Source organism: Motacilla alba, chromosome 11 (genome assembly GCF_015832195.1).
Source record: "Motacilla alba alba isolate MOTALB_02 chromosome 11, Motacilla_alba_V1.0_pri, whole genome shotgun sequence".
Lineage (NCBI taxonomy): Eukaryota > Metazoa > Chordata > Aves > Passeriformes > Motacillidae > Motacilla > Motacilla alba.
The window spans coordinates 20,037,126-20,054,816 of NC_052026.1; the positions used below are offsets into that span (position 1 = coordinate 20,037,126).

Consider the following 17,691-nt stretch of genomic DNA (forward strand, 5'->3'; position numbering starts at 1 on the left):
CGTGTCCCCGCTCCGGGACACATTTCACGCGCGGAGCGCGACAGAGATCGCGGCGCGCAGGGGGCGTGGCCCGCTTAGGCTCAGCCAATGGATGCGCGCGGCGGGGGTGGGCGGGCCCGGCGCTGGGCGGGCGCGCAGGCGCAGTGCGGGCGCAGGCGCGGAGCGGGCGGGGGCGATGTCGCGCCGGGCCCTGAGGCGGCTGCGGGGGGAGCAGCGGGGCCAGGAGGGGCCGGGGCTGGGCGAGCTCGGCCTCGGCCTCGACCCCGGCCCGGAGCGCGCCCGTGAGGGGGGACCTCCGCCAGCCACCGGGAAAGGGCCCCGCGGGCCGCCCCGCGCCGCCGTCAGCAACCGCTTCGAGCTGGTGAGGGGGGGAAAAAGCCGGGGGGCCCCGGGGTGCAGCGGCTGCGGCAGCTGGGGTGGCAGGGACCAGGAGGACAGTGACTGGGGGATAACCATCTGGGGGACAGTGACTGGGGGGCAGGGACTCGGGGGACAGTGACTGGGGTAACCATCTGGGGGACAGTGACTGGGGTGGCAGGGACTCGGGGGACAGTGACTGGGGGATAACCATCTGGGGGACAGTGACTGGGGTGGCAGGGACTCGGGGGACAGTGACTGGGGGGTAACCATCTGGGGGATAGTGATTGGGGGATAACCATCTGGGGGACAGTGACTGGGGTGGCAGGGACTCGGGGGACAGTGACTGGGGGGATAACCATCTGGGGGACAGTGACTGGGGTGACAGGGACTCGGGGGACAGTTTCTGGGGTGGCAGGGACTCAGGTGGCAGTGACTGGAGGGCATCTGGGGGATAGTTTCTGGGGAGATCACTGCGGGGCAGTGACTGGGGCAGACAGCTGTGTGGGCAGTCGGGGACATTGCTGAGGACACTTACTTGGGGGACAGCTGAGGTGACAGTGACCTGGGGGCAGAGGCTGACGGGCTTTGGGGGTGACTGGGGGGAACAGAGAGCAGTGGCTGAGGGGGGCTCGCAGTGGGGGTGGCAGAGGTGACAGTGTGTATGGCAGTGGTTGGCGTGGGAGTGATCGGTGTGGGTGGGGGGCAGCAGCTGGGGCTGAACTGGGAGAGGGGCTGGGGAGGGCTGGGTTTGGATGTTGTCAGAGCTGGACCGGTGGAAATGTTTTTAGGAACATCCCTGCCACCTTCCCAGCCCTGCAGGATCCCAGTGCTGGATGTCAGATGGGCCCTGCTGGCGCTGCTGGGTCCTTGGGGTGCCAGAGCCCTGTCCTGCTCTCCAGACACCTGCTCCAGCCCCAGCCATTCCCTGTCCTTCCCCGAGGCCTGGCTGTGTGAGCAGCGGCAAGGCTGGGTTTGGAAGAGTCCGTGGTGTGAGGGGACACATCGAGGGGTCCTGTGCCTGGGACTGTCCAGGCAGCCTCTGGGTGACACGCTTGACACGAGGGGTGTCCGCACCTCCATCTGTTTGCAGGAGGAGTGTGGGAGCAGATCCGTGGGGATTCTGTCCCTGCAGCTTGTCCCTGTGTTTGCAGATCCCAGCTGAGGAGTCGGAGGATGAGGCCGGGGAGGAGTGGCCGGACACGGACACGCGGCTCAGCGAGCAGGACACGGCAGGAGGGAGCCCTGAGGGCAGCAGGGACAGCAGCAAGGGAGGAGCTGTGACCCCTTCGGAGACAGATGGTGATGGACAGAGAGAGGGACAGGAGGCTGAGCAGCCAGACAGGACGGTAACTGCTGCCAGGGACACAGCTTCACCTGGGGACTCACATCTGGGGAGGGTGGGCACTTGGCTGCTGGGGGCTGGGTTTGTGTGTAGGATCCAGAGGGGTTCTCCAGCTGCAGAGAGGAAGGCGTTGTGCTGTGTCCACGTGAGCACTGAGGTTGGGCCAGGGAGGAGGGGTCTCCAGGAGGCATTTGTTTTGGAGCAGGGGATGTGAGGACTTCAGGCAGGGTCAGCTGAATACTGAACCTCTTCCTGCCCGTGGTGATTTGTTGTCATTGGATATCAAGATTCCTCCCGTGGTCTGTATCAGCCAGAAGTGTCTCATTGCAGGATTTTGTAAGGAAGGGGCATTTAATGAACAGTTTTCTATGGCAAGGCCTGCCCAGATCTCACCAGAGAACAGGCTGGGGGAGCAAAGGGTGTTGGCCCCTGGTCTCCCTTGTTTGCTGTGCGTTTGGGGTTTGTGTCCCTGGTTTGGGTGGCAGAGGAGCAAAGTCCACTGTCTGTGCATTCCAGCTGTGCCAGTGGCCTCTGCCAGCCCCGGGGCTGTGAGTGCTCTGGGTAGTGAGTCCCTGTGTGAGCAGTGGCTCCAGGGGTCCTGACCTGGTGACTTGGCTGTGCCAGCACTGCAGGACACACCTGTGGCTGCTCCCAGAGCTCCAGGTAGGACATGGGAGCCCTGGGCAGGCAGCTGCTGCTCCTGGGTAGAGCCAGGACAAGGCTTGGAGCAGCCTGGTCTACTGGAAGGTGTCCCTGCTTAGGCAGGGGATAGGAACTGGATAAACTTTGAGGTCACTTCCACCCCAAACCATTCCATGATGCTGTGATCCCTTGCTGAGTTACCTGCCAGACCCTGGAAATGTGCTTGCCAGCTGTGCCAGTCAGGTTAGGGACTGCCCCCAGCATCCTGAGCTGAAGCAGCTGCATCTGTGGGGAGAGATGGGACCTCTGGCACTGGGACGTTTGTCAGGTGTTGGTTTCTGTGGAAATGGGAGTGAAATTGGGAACTGTCCTGCACCCCAGAAAAGCAGAAATGCAGCTTATCCTGGGGACTCAGAGAGGCTGAAGCGTTTCCTCCGCACCTGGCACAGCTAAACTTGTTTCTCTCCTGGTTTTGTAGCCTCAGACATGGATGTGAAAGTCAGCTGAGGTTTAACCCTTTGTGAATCTTTGGTGCTTTCTTCCATTTTCTCCACGTGTCTTGACTTCCACCCACTAACAAACATTAGAGGGTGAATTTTGGTTTCATTTAAGGACCCTCAGTGTGCTGATCCCTGTGGGAAATGCTCTTCTTCCCATGGAGCTGGCACCCCTGGGAATGCTGACAGCTCTTCCCTTTGTCTTTGCAGCTGGCAACGAGTAACAAGCCACGGAAGAAAAAAAAGAAAAGGAAAACCAAGAAAAATTCAGCAGGAGAGACTGTGGTATGTCTGTGTGTGTTCTGAGTCAGGGACCAGCCTGGTTCCTCCAGTGGGGTTGGCAGAGTGGGAATTCTGAGGTGACTGTAGGAGAGATTCAAGGCAAACAAGGCAGTTTCAAAATTTAAAGAGACCTCTTTAGGATCGTGGAATCCTGGAATAGTTTAGATTGGAAGGGACCTTAAAGCTCTTCTCATTCCATCCCCTGCCATGGGTAGGGAGACCTTCCATCATACCAGGTTGCTCCAAGCCCTGTCCAGCCTGTCCTGTCACTCTGTCCCCTGTCCAAAGTCCCTCTCCAGCTCTCTTGGAGCCCCTTTAGGCACTGAAAGGGGCTCTAAGGTGTCTCCAGAGCAGAGGGGCTCTGGCCCTTGGACTCATTCCAGTTCTCTGGACTCATTCCAGCAGCTCCATGTCCTCCAGTGCTGGGGACCCCAGAGCTGGAAGTAGCAGATGGATTAAAGTCATTGATCTCCTTAATTCAGTAGGAGTGAGATTCCAGGTGGGAGCTGGTTTTCTGGTGAGGTTTGAGTCTGAACTGTGCACAGAAGTACAGAATCCTTAAGGTTGGAAAAGACCTCCCAGATCATGGAGTGCAACCTCCCTGTTCACTCCAGGGAGAGTTTTTGCTCAACATCCTGAGCCACCGGATTCTGGAATGAATGGCTGAGCCATGACAGCAGGGCCAGCACCCAGCTGGCCACCTCCTCCCTGGGATTGCCACTCAGGAGTGAGTTTCTGAGCTGAAGAACCCTCTTGGAGAGCCATTTTCCTTTCCCAAGCCAGGAATACTGAGCAGCAGGGGGACATGTGCCAGCTGGAGGCTGGGGGGACACCCAGACACAGGCAGTTGGGTTTGCCAGTGAGGGATAATACAGCCTCTGTTCCAGCACTTCCATGCAGAGCACATTACCCCTTTCCTGTGTACACTCCACGCACAGGGGCTAAATTTAGCTTGAAAAGGCAGCCTGGCAGTGCTGCTTGGGTGTCCTGAATGGAATTCTGTGTTCCACCCATGGACATCATGAGGAGGATGTGAAATGGGCACGTAAGAAATGTGTCACTTGCTGTTTGTTGGGGGAAAGTGGAGGGAAATCAGGGTTAGAGTGTTATATAACTGTTGATGTGAGCAGCTGGGTGGATTCCTGGGCTGGTTGGAAAATGGGGAATGGGAGACTTGGGTTAAAGTCATGTGAGTGTTCGAGACCTTGTCATGAGGCTCACAGCAGTAATTGGTGTTTGCATGGACAGTAGAGGGTGAAGGCTGGTTATTTAAAATATCTTTGGGCAAGGGCCTGCAGTGTCAGGACAAGGGGAAATGGCTTCCCACTATCAGAGGGCAGGGTTAGATGGAATATTGGGAGGAAATTTTCCATGTGAGGAGAGTGGTGATGCCCTGGCACAGAGTGCCCGGAGCAGCTGTGGCTGCCCCTGGATCCCTGGCAGTGTCCAAGGCCAGGCTGGCTGGGGCTTGGAGCACCCTGGGACAGTGGAAGGTGTCCCTGCCCGTGGGACATGGAACGTGATGAGCTTTAAGGTCCCCTCCAACCTAAACCATTCTGGGTTCTCTGAAGAGCCACAGCCCCTCACCGAGGGAGGCAGCTGGGTGTGATCTGTGCTGGGTGACCTGCAGGCTGCTGTGACTCAGCCTGTAACAAATGCCTTGGCTTTTCCTTTCCTAAGGAAGACAACGACCTGGAGGACATCGAGAGCCTTTTGGAGAGGATCGAGGAGCCCAGGCTGGCCCCGCAGAGCCAGGGCGGGGTCAGCACCGACAGCCGGCCCCTGCTCTACGTGGAGCACAGGTACTGCTGGCTCCCAGCCGCCTCTGGCTTGGTGTGAGGGACATCTGCTCCCTGAGCAGCAGAGCTGGCACCTTCCCAATGTGACCTGGCCAGGAGCTCCACACCTTGATTGAAGGGGTTGGGACGGTTGTGCACATCCCTGCTCCTGTCTGCTCCTCTGGGAGCTGTGTTTGGTTCTGACGGGGATTCTCTGCTGCCAGGCCTGCTTGCAGGGGTGGCAGGACCAGTCTCCAGAGGGACCTTCCAGCCTCAGATCCTCTGCAGAGGTGCCAATAGCCCTGGTGTGTAAAGCTTGCCATGGGATTCACTTGTGCTCCCGAGCCCTGGCTTCTCCCAGGAACATCCCAGCCAAGGCTCCAGCTGCCCTGGAGAGGGCAGCAGCAGTATTCCCCAGCTCGGGAGCAGGGCAGGAGGAAAGCCTGTCCATGGAGCAGGGCTTTCCCTTCCAGTTCTGGCCGATTCAGTCTCCTTTCTCCATGCTGTGTCTGATCAGTGGGGAGTGTGTGACAGTTTGGGGGTTTTCCAGAGGCACTTTGGGGTGCTGAGTGTTGATGGAGACTTGAGTGTGGCACTGTTTAACTGATGGAGCTTTTCTTTCTTCTTTCCACCTTCTCAGAAACTTGAATCCAGAGAATGAGTTGAAGAGATACTTTGGGGCTCGTGCTGTGCTCGGGGACCAGAGGTTAGTCCAGAATTTGGTAATAAACCCTTTCCACATCCGAGGAGGTGTGTCTGTCCTGTCCTTGGCAGGGCTCATGGAGTCTCCAGTGCCACCTGGGCAGGTAATCCCGGGCTCAGGGTGTCTTACTCATTTAGCAGTTGCTTATTGGTGCAGAGGAATGTTTTCTGCAATATGTACAAGGTGGGGAAAGACTTCTCCAGGCTTTTACTGGCATTTGCTTTTTGTTTTGCTCCTTTCCCCTCTCATTTATTTCCAAACCACCAATTGAAGTCCTTTCACTCAAGTTCACAGAGTGCAGGCACGTAGATTTTGTGTGTTTCTCCACCATTCATCCCTTGTTGCTATTCCAGAGCCTCTGGACAGAAAGTGAGCCCTGAATGCTTTCAGCATCTCATGCCCCTTGTATCCAGGGGCCCAGGGAGCCTGTTGCTCCCTGGGTGTGATGTCTCTGCATTTATCCACGGCACTGTGCTCACTGTCATCCACAAAATCCCCACTTCCTTGAGCTGGTTGGAAAACCAAGAACGGTCTGAGCTTGGAGCAGTGCAGGTGGAAGGAGGGAGAGAGTCTGTGGAGTGCTTGAGGAAGAAACTGCAGTTCCTTGGGATTGTCCTGTGCAGGGCCAGGAGTTGGACTTAATAATCTGTGGGGGTCTTTTCCACCTCAGGATAGTCTATGATCCCTTCCTGAGGAGGTGTGACTCGCTCAGAGGAGCCTTCATCCTGACTTGCTCCTGAGCCAATAAACTGTGCATTTTTGAGTACAGCTTAAAGTAATCCAGTGGACATTTGAAGGCCCTGCTGGGAAGAGAGATGAGTCAGAGGGATGTGGGGCTCTCCTAATTGGACCTGGGAAGCTGTCTGAAGCACAGAGGCAGCTGAGGGTTTGGCAGGGACAAAAACAGGGAGAGAAGCTCTGGCAGTGGAGATGCTGGAGGCACTGGCTGGCCTAGATGGTGCACATAAGGCAGAGCCTGAGCACAGGTGTGTTGTGTCTTGAAGGCAAACGCAGAGCTCTGGGCACAGCTCTGTGTAGCTCTCTGTGGGGAAGGAGTTGGACCTCATTTTCCCCTTTAACATGGTTTCATCCTGCTGCTGTCAGTGCAGAGAAGCTGTGACCTGTGTGTTCTCCCCAGGCCGAGGCAGAGGCAGCGGCAGTACGTGCGCAGCATGTGGCTGACAGCTCCCAAGAACACCTGGCCACGCTACAGCAAGACAGGTGAGGCTTTTGGGGCTGCCTCCTGCCCTCCTAGCCCTTGGGCCTTGTGACACGGATGCTGCTCAGGGCATGGAGTCTAAGAGGGACCTGCTCCTCAGCTGGTGGAAATACACCTCCTGCCTCAACAGAGAGCTCTGTGGGGTTGTACCTTATGATTTGGGTTTGTTTCCCCCTCTTTTGGAGGTAGCAGGGCATGGGTGCTCCCATCTTAGCAGCAGAATTGCTGGATAATCAGAAGTATCCCTGGGGAGAATGAGCTGCCTGGGCTTTTTGGGTGGGTTTGAGACTTGGACTCATGGCGGGGGGAAAAGAGTGGAATTCTCTGGGAGTTTCCAAAGCTTGGAAGAAAACTTGGAGAAAACTCCTAGTTTCCACGTGTGTCTATGGACCCAGTGATGCTGTGAGAGAGCAGAGCAGGTTTTCTTGGGGTACCCAGGTCTCCCCTGCACCCTGCAGGTATCACCATGCAGCTGCTGGACACCCGGAGGGGGGTGCAGCACTTCACCTTTGAGCACCACCGTGAGTACCAGCAGGTCCAGTTCAAGTTCCTGGATGCTGTGGAGTCCATGGACCCCAACAACATCGTGGTACGTTGGGTTGGTCCTGCTGTTCCCCCTGTGTTCCCCCAGCCCCTTGCCCTGGGAGGTTGGGCTGGTGCATTCCAGTGGAATCATTTGGGTTGGAAAAGCCTCTAAGCCAGCTGTTCTCCCAGCACTGCCACAGCCACCCCAGCCCATGTCCCCAGGTGCCACATCTACACAGCTTTTAAATCCCTCCGAGGATGGGGAATTCACCCTGCTCTGGGCAGACTGGGGGCAGGGCTGGACACCACTTCTGGGGAAGGAGTTGTTCCAGATATTCAACCTGAATCTCCTCTGTCACAGCTTGAAGCTGTTTCCTCTTGTCCTGTCCCTGTTCCCTGGGAGCAGAGCCCAGGTTCCTCTGGCTGTCCCCTCCTGTCAGGGAGTTGTGCAGAGCCAGAAGGTTCCTCCTGAGCCTCCTTTTCTCCAGGCTGAACCCCCCCAGCTCCCTCTGCTGTTTCTGCTGCTCCAGACCCTTTTCCAGCTCCACTGCCCTTCCCTGGGCATGCTGCAGCCCCTTGATGTTTGTGTTGGGGTGAGGGGCCCAGAACTGACCCCAGGGTTGGAAGTGCCCCAGCAGTGCCAGCACAGGGGGTGAGCACTGCCCTGGTGCTGTGGCCACACTGCTGACACAGGCCAGGTGCCCACCTGGGATCTTGTCCCTCCACTGTCTCCTGCACCCCCAGGTCCTTTCCCAGCCACCTTTCCCCCAGCCTGTTTCATTCATGGGGTCGATGTGACCCACATGCAGGACCCAGCATGTCACCATGTTGACCTTCATCTCTCTGTCTTCATCCTCTTGATCCATCCTGTCCAGATCCCTCTGCAGAGCCTTGGATTATTTATTTCTTGTTTGGGCTGTTAGGACTTATTTGGACCGTAGATCCTCTGTGTGGGGAGAGGCAGCACTGAGTGCTGAGTTGTGCTGTCACCTTGTTAACCAGCGACCTCCTGGGTGCAGAGGAGGGCTGGTGGCTGAGCCTTGGTGGCTCTGCCAAGCACGTGCCAGGTCACCTTCTGAGAGAGGAACCCACAGGAACTGTCCGTTTGGCTGGAAGGGTGGGAACAAAGCCCCCTTGTCTCAGCTCTTCGCTGGGAAAGGAGGAATATTGTATAAACCCATGGTGAACTGGCAATCCAATCTAACAGCTGTTCTATTTATAAACTCCTGCAAGGATGAAAAATGTGTCTTTTCTTGGTATTTCAGCAAAACAGGCTTTTGTGTTGGGAGTCCTTCATGCGTGTCCGAGCTCATTAAGCTGTATAGTAACATTTATAGTTTGGAGTGATAAGCAACAGCAAAATTGCTCTGCACCCAGCTAAACCATAACTGAGGGATGTTTCTCTGAAAGGTCTGGCCACATGAGCTGGGATACATGCCCTGGAGATGTTCTTTAAAGAGCCCATTGTCTGCTAAATAAAGTTTACTTCCTTCTGCTTTCCCACCCTCGGCTCAGGGCAGCGGGGCTCTCTCCAGCTCAGCAGTTCTGCCTGGATTGAGGGATTTGGATTAAGTGAGCCAAGGTAATTCCTGTGCAGCAGTGTGTCCTAAGGACAGCTCAAGCTCAGTCCCCTCACAGGACAGGCTTTCCATGGTGTTTTAATCTGGAAGCTCTGACCCTCTTAGGGAGTCTGGCTAAATTTGAGGACATTTATACCGCTTGAAGCCTTCCTCTTTTCTGTCAAGGGTGAGATCTTACAGATGGGTTTGGCAATTCCAGACAGTTTGTCCATGGTCACCCCAGTCCTGGCATATCTGGAGCCCAGCTCTGCTTTGTTGTTTCAGCACATAAAACATCACTTTTGGGGAGCCTCTTGTTCAGTGAGCGTTTTATCTGCACTTACTGGTAGGTTCAAAGGTCACCCTTGGTGACCTTTTCTTGGCTTTTTTCCCATCACAGTGCTCCATGTCCCCCCAAAAAGTGGACTGGGAAGGAGCTTAAGAGTTTTACCCCTTAAGGAAGAGGTTAAGCATCAGGCAAGTGGCTCCAGGCTGGGCTGGGCCAGCCTGGAACATCCAGTCTTTGTGCTGTTGGTGGTCCCACGGGTCCCCACCCTGCAGATGGAAACTTTTGGAGCTTTGGAGGCTTTATTTTTTCAGTTTTAGGAGGAAAAAAAAATCCCCAGACTGAACTGTGAGAAGATTTGTAGCTTCAGTATTTTTTACTGAACTGAGGTTTTAGGTACTTGAGAAAAGCCTATTTGTAATATAATTAGTGAATTGAGAAAGTTTTTAGATTAAACTTCTCTTCCGAAGCCTGGAAGTAAATATTTATTCATTGTTATTATCCATTACTGCTGCTGATTCCTGGATTTGTAATGGATGTGTCCAAATGTCCTCTCAGTATCCAGAGGATGCAGAACCTGATCAGATGCTCAGAAGTGTTGAGGGATAGATAAAAAACCCCAAACCTGTAACAGTGCCTGCATCTCATTCTCTCCTTTCCAAGGAAATGGAGGAGCTGGGAGACATCTGGAGGAGGACAGTGAAGATGAGCAAAGGCCTGGCATGGCTCTGCTGGAAAAGCTGGGAGGGAGCTGCCCTAGGGAGGCTGCCTTTGAGGGCTCCCATCCTGCACGTGGTGGGGACAGAGCTCCCTGTGCCCTTCCAGCGTGGGGATGGCTGTGGCAGGGTGGGATTAAGGAGCTCTTGGCATTGTGTGCCACACAGCTGGCTGCTGGGAGGTACCTGGGTCAGTCCTGAGGCACTGGTAATGACACAGAGTCTTTGCAATGCTCTCGTGCAGCTGCTGCTCCAGATGAACCCCTACCACGTGGACTCCCTCCTGCAGCTCAGCGACGTGTGCCGCATGCAGGAGGACCAGGAGATGGCCCGGGATCTCATAGGTAAGCGTGAGGTGAGGAGCAGATGTGTTGGTGTGAAACCCTTCCCTGGCAGGGGCAGTGGAGGGCAGGAGCTTGGCTTTTCCTGGACCAACCTCAATCCCAGAATGGTTCCTTTTCCCACCCAGAGTGTGATCTAACGTGGAGGTGCTCACTGCCCTGGTACCTGTTGCCACCACATTGTGTGAAGTGACTTCGTGCCTGGCTGGGCTGGGAATGAGCTGGTTTCCTCTCTTTTGGGCTAAACCGAGTGCTGGGCAGTGCTGTGCTGGGCTGGTGTCCCTGTCCTGTCCCTGACACTGGCCTTGCTGTCCCCAGAGCGGGCGCTGTACAGCCTGGAGTGCGCCTTCCACCCCGTGTTCAGCCTCACCAGCGGGGCCTGCAGGCTGGACTACCGGCGCCCAGAGAACAGGTGAGCAGGGCTGGGCAGCTGGGGGGCTCAGCTGGAGCCCCTCTGGCCACAGCCACCCAGATTCACCACTGCTGCTCATCCAGGGAGACCCCTGAGTGTCCCTTTCTGCTGGGGGCTCCTGGGACGGTGCTGGAGCACAGGCAGCTCGTGCATGGAAGCTTCTGCACAAAGCATCCCTTTTCCCAAGGGACACCTTCCTGCAGTAGGAACTGTCCCTCCCTGTCACATCCTTCTCGTGCCATTAGTACTCCTTAGCCCAAAATGGTCTCAAAAATCCTTGCTGTGTGTTTGCAGCCATCACCCCCAGCACTCACACTCCTCCCAGCCTGGATCTTTATGTAACTCCAGCTCTGCAGCTGCTGGGAAAGGTGACTTTATTCTGGGAATTTTCCAGTCAGCTGACCCAAGCCATCTCTCCCAAACTGCTGTACCTGGAGGGTGCTCACATTTCAGTCCCTCTGGCTGACATACTTTGTGCCATCAGTGACCTGTATCACCAGTTCAGGTGTTGGGCCTCCCCACTCTGTGTCACTGTCCCCACACCCCTGGGACAAGGCAGCATGTGGATTTGGGGGATTTGCTTGTCTTGGTCCCAGTCTCCAGAGCAGGTTGTGAGTTTTCTGTCCCTGTTCTTGCACAAAAAGATAACAAAAACAAGAGATGGGAGCATGGGAGGGGGTCTGTGGCACCCCATGCCACACCACAACGTGATGTTTGAGGGTGTGGAGCTCTTGATGACTGCGTCCCCTATTTTGAGTGGCACAAACTACTTTTTTCCACATCTGGCCTCTAAGTCCTGCTGCTGTTCCCCATGCAGGGCTTTCTTCCTGGCTCTCTTCAAGCACCTGATGTTCCTGGAGAAGAGGGGCTGTCCCCGCACAGCCCTGGAGTTCTGCAAGCTCATCCTGAGGTGGGTGCCTCCACCGAGGGTGGAGTGTCTGGGTTTAGGGGGACAGTCACCCCACACAGGTTCTGCTGCTCCTGGGTTTGGTGTGGGCTCATCCCCACCCCTTAGAGCTGCACGGGTCTGTGCTGGGGTTGTACTGGTGCCCTTGGAGAGGTGGTGGGTGAGGAGGGGCCCTGGGTGGCCTGTGACTGCCAAACTGGGGCTGAGCTTGGAGGCTCAGCAGAGCAAAGTGTGCCAGTGGCTTCAGCCCACTCAGTTTGTGGCCACTGATCCTTCTCCTGGGTGGTGGCAGGGGCCTGTCCCCTCTGTAGGGACACAGAGCACCACTCTGTCATCCCGCTGGCCATGCGGGAGCGACCGTGTTCCTGCTCTCTCCACTTGCTGAGTCACTGGATGTCACTGGGAGAGGCCGTTTGACTCAGAAATCAGGGCAGCTCTCTCAGCTGTGGTGACACTGAGTTTGTTCTCTCCCCCTGCTCCCAAGCCTTGATCCTGAGAATGACCCTCTCTGTGTGCTGCTGCTGATCGACTTCCTGTCCCTGCGGGCCAGGGAATACACCTTCCTGACCCGCCTCTTCCAGGAGTGGGAGGTGAGTGGCCAGCAGGTGAGGGGATGGGTGCCTGGGGTGCTCCCCACCAGGTGAACCCTTTGGAGGGGATCTCACAGCCCAGCTGCCATCCCAGCGGCATTGGAACGATCCATAAAGGCTGGGCTGTTGGTTCCTGTAATCCTTGGGTCCTGCAAACAGTTGTGAGAACTCAGAATCGCTCACTCAGCTGTGGGGGCACGGAGCCAGCTGCTGGGAGCTCACTTAACCCCAGCAGGCAGAGCCCTGACCCCGCAGAGCCCAGCTCTGCTGCACAGCATCACTTCTCGGTACATCTCTGTCCCTGATCCTGCAGAGTCACCGGAATCTGTCCCAGCTGCCCAATTTTGCCTTCTCGGTGCCACTGGCCTATTTCTTCCTGAGCCAGCAGGAAGAGCGCCCGGAGCTGGAGCGGAGCCAGGCCCGGGAGCGAGCGGCCCGGCTCATCCAGCTCGCACTCATCATGTTCCCAAGCGGTGAGTCTGTCCCCTCTGGTGAGGCCATCCTCGCTGAGGGCTTTGTCGCTGTCCTCCCCTGGGAGAGCCGGGGCTGCGTTCCCGGCAGGCGGGACTGCATTCCCGGCAGGCTGCAGAGGCAGGAATTTGCCAAGGGCCTTTGGGGAGGGAGCCCTGAGTCAGAGCGGAAGCGTCGGGCAGTGCCTGTGCCCAGCGTGCTGGGGAGAGTGCAGTTCTGGGCTCCTCACCCCAGCACCGACACTGAGGGGCTGGAGCGTGTCTGGGAAAGGGAACAGAGCTGCAGAAGGGGCTGGAGCATCAGGAGCAGCTGAGACAGCTGGGGGGCTCATCCTAGAGAAAAGGAGGCTCAGGGGGTCTTCTGGCCCTGCACAACTCCCTGACAGGAGGGGGCAGTCAGAGGGGTCAGGCTCTGCTCCCAGGGAACAGGGACAGGACAAGAGGAAACAGCCTCAAAGTTTGGTATTTGGAACAATTCCTTCCCCAGAAGTGTTGTCCAGCCCTGGCACAGCTGCCCGGGGCAGTGGTGGAGTCCCCAGTCCTGGAGGGACTGTGGACATGGCACCTGAGGACAGGGGTTAGGGGTGGCCTTGGCAGTGCTGTGGGAATGGTTGGGATCAGTGATCTTAGAGGCTTTTCCAGCCTTTCAGTTCTGTGGTTCCACGATTCTGTCCTCCCTTCCCAGAGCAGCCGCTGCTCCTCCACCAGCAATGGTCAGGGGTGAGAGCTGGAATATTGGAGCAGGGAGATGCCTCACCTCCTCGGGGCTGCCCGGAGCAAGGACAAGCCAGTCTCCTTGGCTCTCCCTCCGAGGCACAGCTCTGTTTTGGATGTGCTCTCCCCATGGGTGCCCATCACTCTCCCTTTCATCCTGTGGGTGCTGCTGTCCATGAAAGGAGCACACAGCCCTCGGGCCCAGGAGAGGGTGTGTGCAGCAGGAAGAACCAGCTCTCCAACAGAGATTCAGTTTGTGGGGGCTGGAAACATCTTTTAGTCTGCTCGTTGGGGTGACTGAAATAATGCCCTTGTGAGCACAGGGACCAGCAGTGTCCTCCCCCCCTCCTTGTGTCCTTGTTGGTGCCCTGGGGGGTTCTGGCCCTGAGGAGTAGAGGGTGACCCCACCCTATGCTGCCCCTTACCAGCAGGTCCAGATGAGTTCTCTGCCTTTGTCTTGCAGTTCTGATGCCGCTGTTGGATCACTGCAGTGTGCAGCCTGATGCCAGGGTCGCCTCCCACCCCTTCTTTGGGCTGAATGCCCAGATCAGGTAAGGCCTGGAGATGTTCTCAGCAAAGGGATCGATTTTGCCGGCGGCGGGGATCTTGCGTGCTCAGACAGCTAATGGAGGAGCTTGTTTGGGTTCCCTGAGTAGGCTCATTTGGTAATGCCTCATTTGATAATCCTTTTGATAATGGATTTCCATAATGGCCTTGGGATCGGGCTGACAGACCCACCTCAGCTCAAGGTGGACGGGTCAGAAGTTCACCCCAGAGCCTGTTGGTGTGCACAGGGAGGGAGAGCGACGCGTGTGTCCTCCCAGGGCAGGCTGTCTCCAACCAGTCTGCCTTCCCTTGACACGTGGTCTCTTCCTCAGCGTGCGAAGGCTCTCCCTCAGGCCAGGGCAGTATTTCCTCATTTCATGGCTCTGCTTAGCCTAAAAATAGGTGGAGGCAGAAGTTCTGGTGAAGGTGGATGGCAGTATCCGGGCAGGAGCCTGCGAGTCCTCTCGTGTTCCCACACCGAAGGCCAGCACAGAGCTGAGCCCTCACCATCCCGTGAGGAGCAGGAGGAGGAGGAGGGTGCCGTGAGTAACAGCCATCTCCCACAGCCAGTCGCCCGCCCTGAACCAGCTGACGTCCCTGTACGTGGGCAGGACACACGCCCTGTGGAAGGACCCGGCTGTCATGGCCTGGCTGGAGCCCCACGTCCACGAGGTTCTGCGCATGGTGGACGCCCGGGACGCGCTGGTGCAGGAGGCCGAGCACAAGTGAGCACAGAGGGTGGAGGGCAGGGTTCCTGTGCCAGGGACAGAGGATCTGTCCTGAGCAGCAGCAGTTCCAGTGTCTGAGACAGGGCTCAGAGCCCCACAGCTGCTGGTCTGATGCTGAGGGTCACAGCATGGGGCCAGGAAGGCAGTGGCTCTTCCATGCTTTTCACAAATGGGAATGTAGAGCTGAACCTGCACTGCATCTCCTGCGCTGCCTTCCCCAGGCTTGGCTGTCACCTGTACCCTGGAAACATCCTGGACAGGGTGGAGGGGTGGCCTGGAAGGGCAGGGATAGCCACACAGGGCAGGTGAGAGCTTAGAAACACTTCCCAGTGCTGAGAAACAGGAGAGAGCCATCAGGTGTCCTGAACCAAGGTCAATCTGCTCATTCCTGAGCTCTCTGCTCTTTCTTCAGAGCTCAGCAGCTCCCACCCCCTTTGGCTCGCTCTAAGCCAGCTCCATCCAATATGGCCTTGTCCCCCAGAGCCAGGGAAGCTGCTGACACTGCACCTGGAGCAGCAGAAATGGGAATGTGCCTGCTCAGGGCTCACTGCTGTGTCCCCTCCCCGCCTCAGGAGGAAGATCCGGTACCAGAGCGCTCCCAGGAACATCTACCGGCACATCATCCTCTCGGAGATGAAGGAGGCCACGGCAGCCCTGCCTCTGGTGAGGGGCCTGATGGGGCACAGGGGCTGTGGTGGCACTTGTGTCCCTGCTGGGCCCATCCTAACCCCTGTCACTCACGGCTTCTGTGGGCGCCGGTGTTTGCTGCTGCTGGATGCACAGCCTTCATCCCTCCTTTCTCCTTCATCCCTCCTTTCTCCTCTCCCTGCAGGAGGTGACCTCCCAGCCAGTGATGGGGTTTGACCCCCTTCCTCCTCTGGATTCCATTGTTTCCTACACCCGCCCGGAAAGGTACCAGCTCCTGCGCTGGCACAGCCAGCCCTGTTCCCTCAGCCCCAGGCAGGCTGCACGCGGGCACTCGGTGCTGGCATCCTCCTCCACGGCACAGGAGGAGCTGTGGTGCTCCAGGCAGGCAGAGCTACAGGCTGGACTGGTCCTGCTGCTTCCCCACCACTGGCCATTCCCAGCCACAGGGCAAAAGCTAGGGAAAACCCAGGCCACGGCTGACTGGGAGGGTTTGGGGTAGATGGAAGTTTAAATACAGCCAGTCCTGGTGTTGGGGTGATGCCGTGTGTGTGTTCCACACCAATCCACTCGGAGCAGAGCTGGTAGGATCATGGAGTCCTGGAATGGTTTGGGTTCAAAGGACCTTAAAGCTCATCTCATTCTACCCCCTGCTATGGGCAGAGACACTTTCCAGTAGATCAGGCTGCTCCAGGCCCCTTCCAGCCTGGCCTTGGTTGTGCTCTTAATGGCCAGTTTGCTCAGAGTTGCTTCTCAGAGTTGCCTGAATTCAGAATCCCATTGGAGCTCCCCAGTTCCCTCCCTCAGGGCTGATTCCAGCAGCACCGTGGTTCTCCCAGCACCGCCCACATCCCCGTGAGGAGTCACAAACTGAGCTGTACCTTCACCATGGTGCCACTTGTGTCTTCCAGGACGAGCCATCCCTCCAACGAAAGCACTTTATCCCTCTTCTTCCGCTCGCTGTTGCCAAATTTTAACTTGCAGGTGAGTGCAGGCTGGGATTTGGCGGCACCGTTCCCCCATGGCGTTCCTGCTCCAGGAGCCGCTGCTGGCAGCCTGCTGCTGCTGATTTGGCACCGGCGTTGTCCCTGTCCCTGCCACCGCAGTGCTGCTCTCTCGTAGGGGGACATCCGGCACGACGGGGACGACGAGGCCGGGGCGGCGCAGGACCTCAACCAGGGGGTGAACAGGCTGATGGCGGCCATGCGGGACATGCTGGCCAACATCCAGTTCCAGGAGCCCCCCCGCGACGACAATCCCGAGGGCGACGGCGACTGGGATTGAGCCCGGGCTGTCCCTCCCCAGACCCTCGGGCGTCACCCCCGATTCGTGTCGCACTCCAATAAAGTCACACCAATGGACTCGCTGAGGGACTGGGCTCTTCTGAGGAGGGGGTCTCCATCCGGGGAGGGGGGCTGAAGCCGCAGCCGTGGGCCTTGTCCAGGGCCCCTCTCTCAACAGGGGACAAGGGCTGTCTGAGCATGTCCAAGCTAATCGACAGCAGCTGTCCCCTGTCCCCATGGCAGCTTAGTCCCCTTCTGGCCTCCTCCACACACAATTTCCATCCTATTCCCCTCCCTGTTCTCTCTTGTCCTTAATTCCCAGAGGGGTTTTACTGCCCTCTTCTTCAGCTCCTTTGTGCTTCCCATAGCGTGGAGCTTCCTTCCCTCCACAAAATACTCTGCACCTTCACTACACTGAACCTTCCAAGGGTCTGAGAGTCCCTGTGCCACTAGAATTGTGCATGGAGTAGCTTTTTCAGCCTTTTGATTATGTTTGGAGAAGAAATCTTTCCCCCCTTCTTTGTTTGTCTATCCTTTATTCCCTCACCTTCACCTAGAGCAAGGAGCGAGGTAAGCCACAGTCAAACCTTAAGTCATCCTTGTTCCCGTAAAGCTTTTTCCCTTTTTCTGCTGAGTAATGGTGAATGCAAGGAATAAATCCCCGTTCTGCTGTAATGCCTCCCTGGGGGCTGTAGCTGGGCTGGGTGTGCAGACCCCGAGCCTCAAGCCAGCTCCCCCTGGCTCCATTCCCCACTGCTATATCCAATTCCCATGGGCATCCCATCCCTGTCATTTGGCACCGGGGCAGCCTGGGACCCCCTGGCCCGTGTGTGCAGCTGGGCCGTTTCCATCCCTGCCAGAGGGAAGGGCTCTGCAGCGGAAGCGGACAAGCGTGGGATCAGCCTGCCCGCGGAGCTCTGAATGGCTCTTTGGCGGCCGCGCGGCTCCAGGCATCAACACGGACCTGAGGCACATGATGGTCAGCTGGGCCCTGTCCCCACAGCCTGCCCGCGCTCCCTGCGGCGCCGCGCTCTGCCTTGGACGAGTCCCACGCCCGCCCCGTTGTACAACATCTCCCCTGGGGCCACGGGAACGGGACCCTCCCAGCCCCAGCGCGTGGGGCAGCCTGGATCCTGCGGGGCAGAG

At 57.4% G+C, this 17,691-nt stretch overlaps 1 protein-coding gene across 1 annotated transcript; it reads left to right on the forward strand.

Annotated features, from left to right (window-relative positions):
- The first annotated feature begins 138 nt into the window (after positions 1 to 138).
- On the forward strand, positions 139 to 16,628 carry TCF25 (transcription factor 25). Its single transcript, XM_038148446.1, has 18 exons — positions 139 to 361; positions 1,512 to 1,706; positions 3,052 to 3,126; positions 4,804 to 4,925; positions 5,542 to 5,607; positions 6,743 to 6,825; positions 7,282 to 7,412; positions 10,154 to 10,253; positions 10,569 to 10,662; positions 11,480 to 11,572; positions 12,054 to 12,159; positions 12,473 to 12,632; positions 13,807 to 13,894; positions 14,456 to 14,614; positions 15,190 to 15,280; positions 15,450 to 15,529; positions 16,174 to 16,246; positions 16,385 to 16,628. The coding sequence occupies exons 1-18, from the start codon at positions 176 to 178 to the stop codon at positions 16,544 to 16,546; spliced, it is 2,064 nt and encodes a 687-aa protein (XP_038004374.1). The 5' UTR covers positions 139 to 175; the 3' UTR covers positions 16,547 to 16,628.
- The last annotated feature ends 1,063 nt before the right edge of the window (positions 16,629 to 17,691 follow it).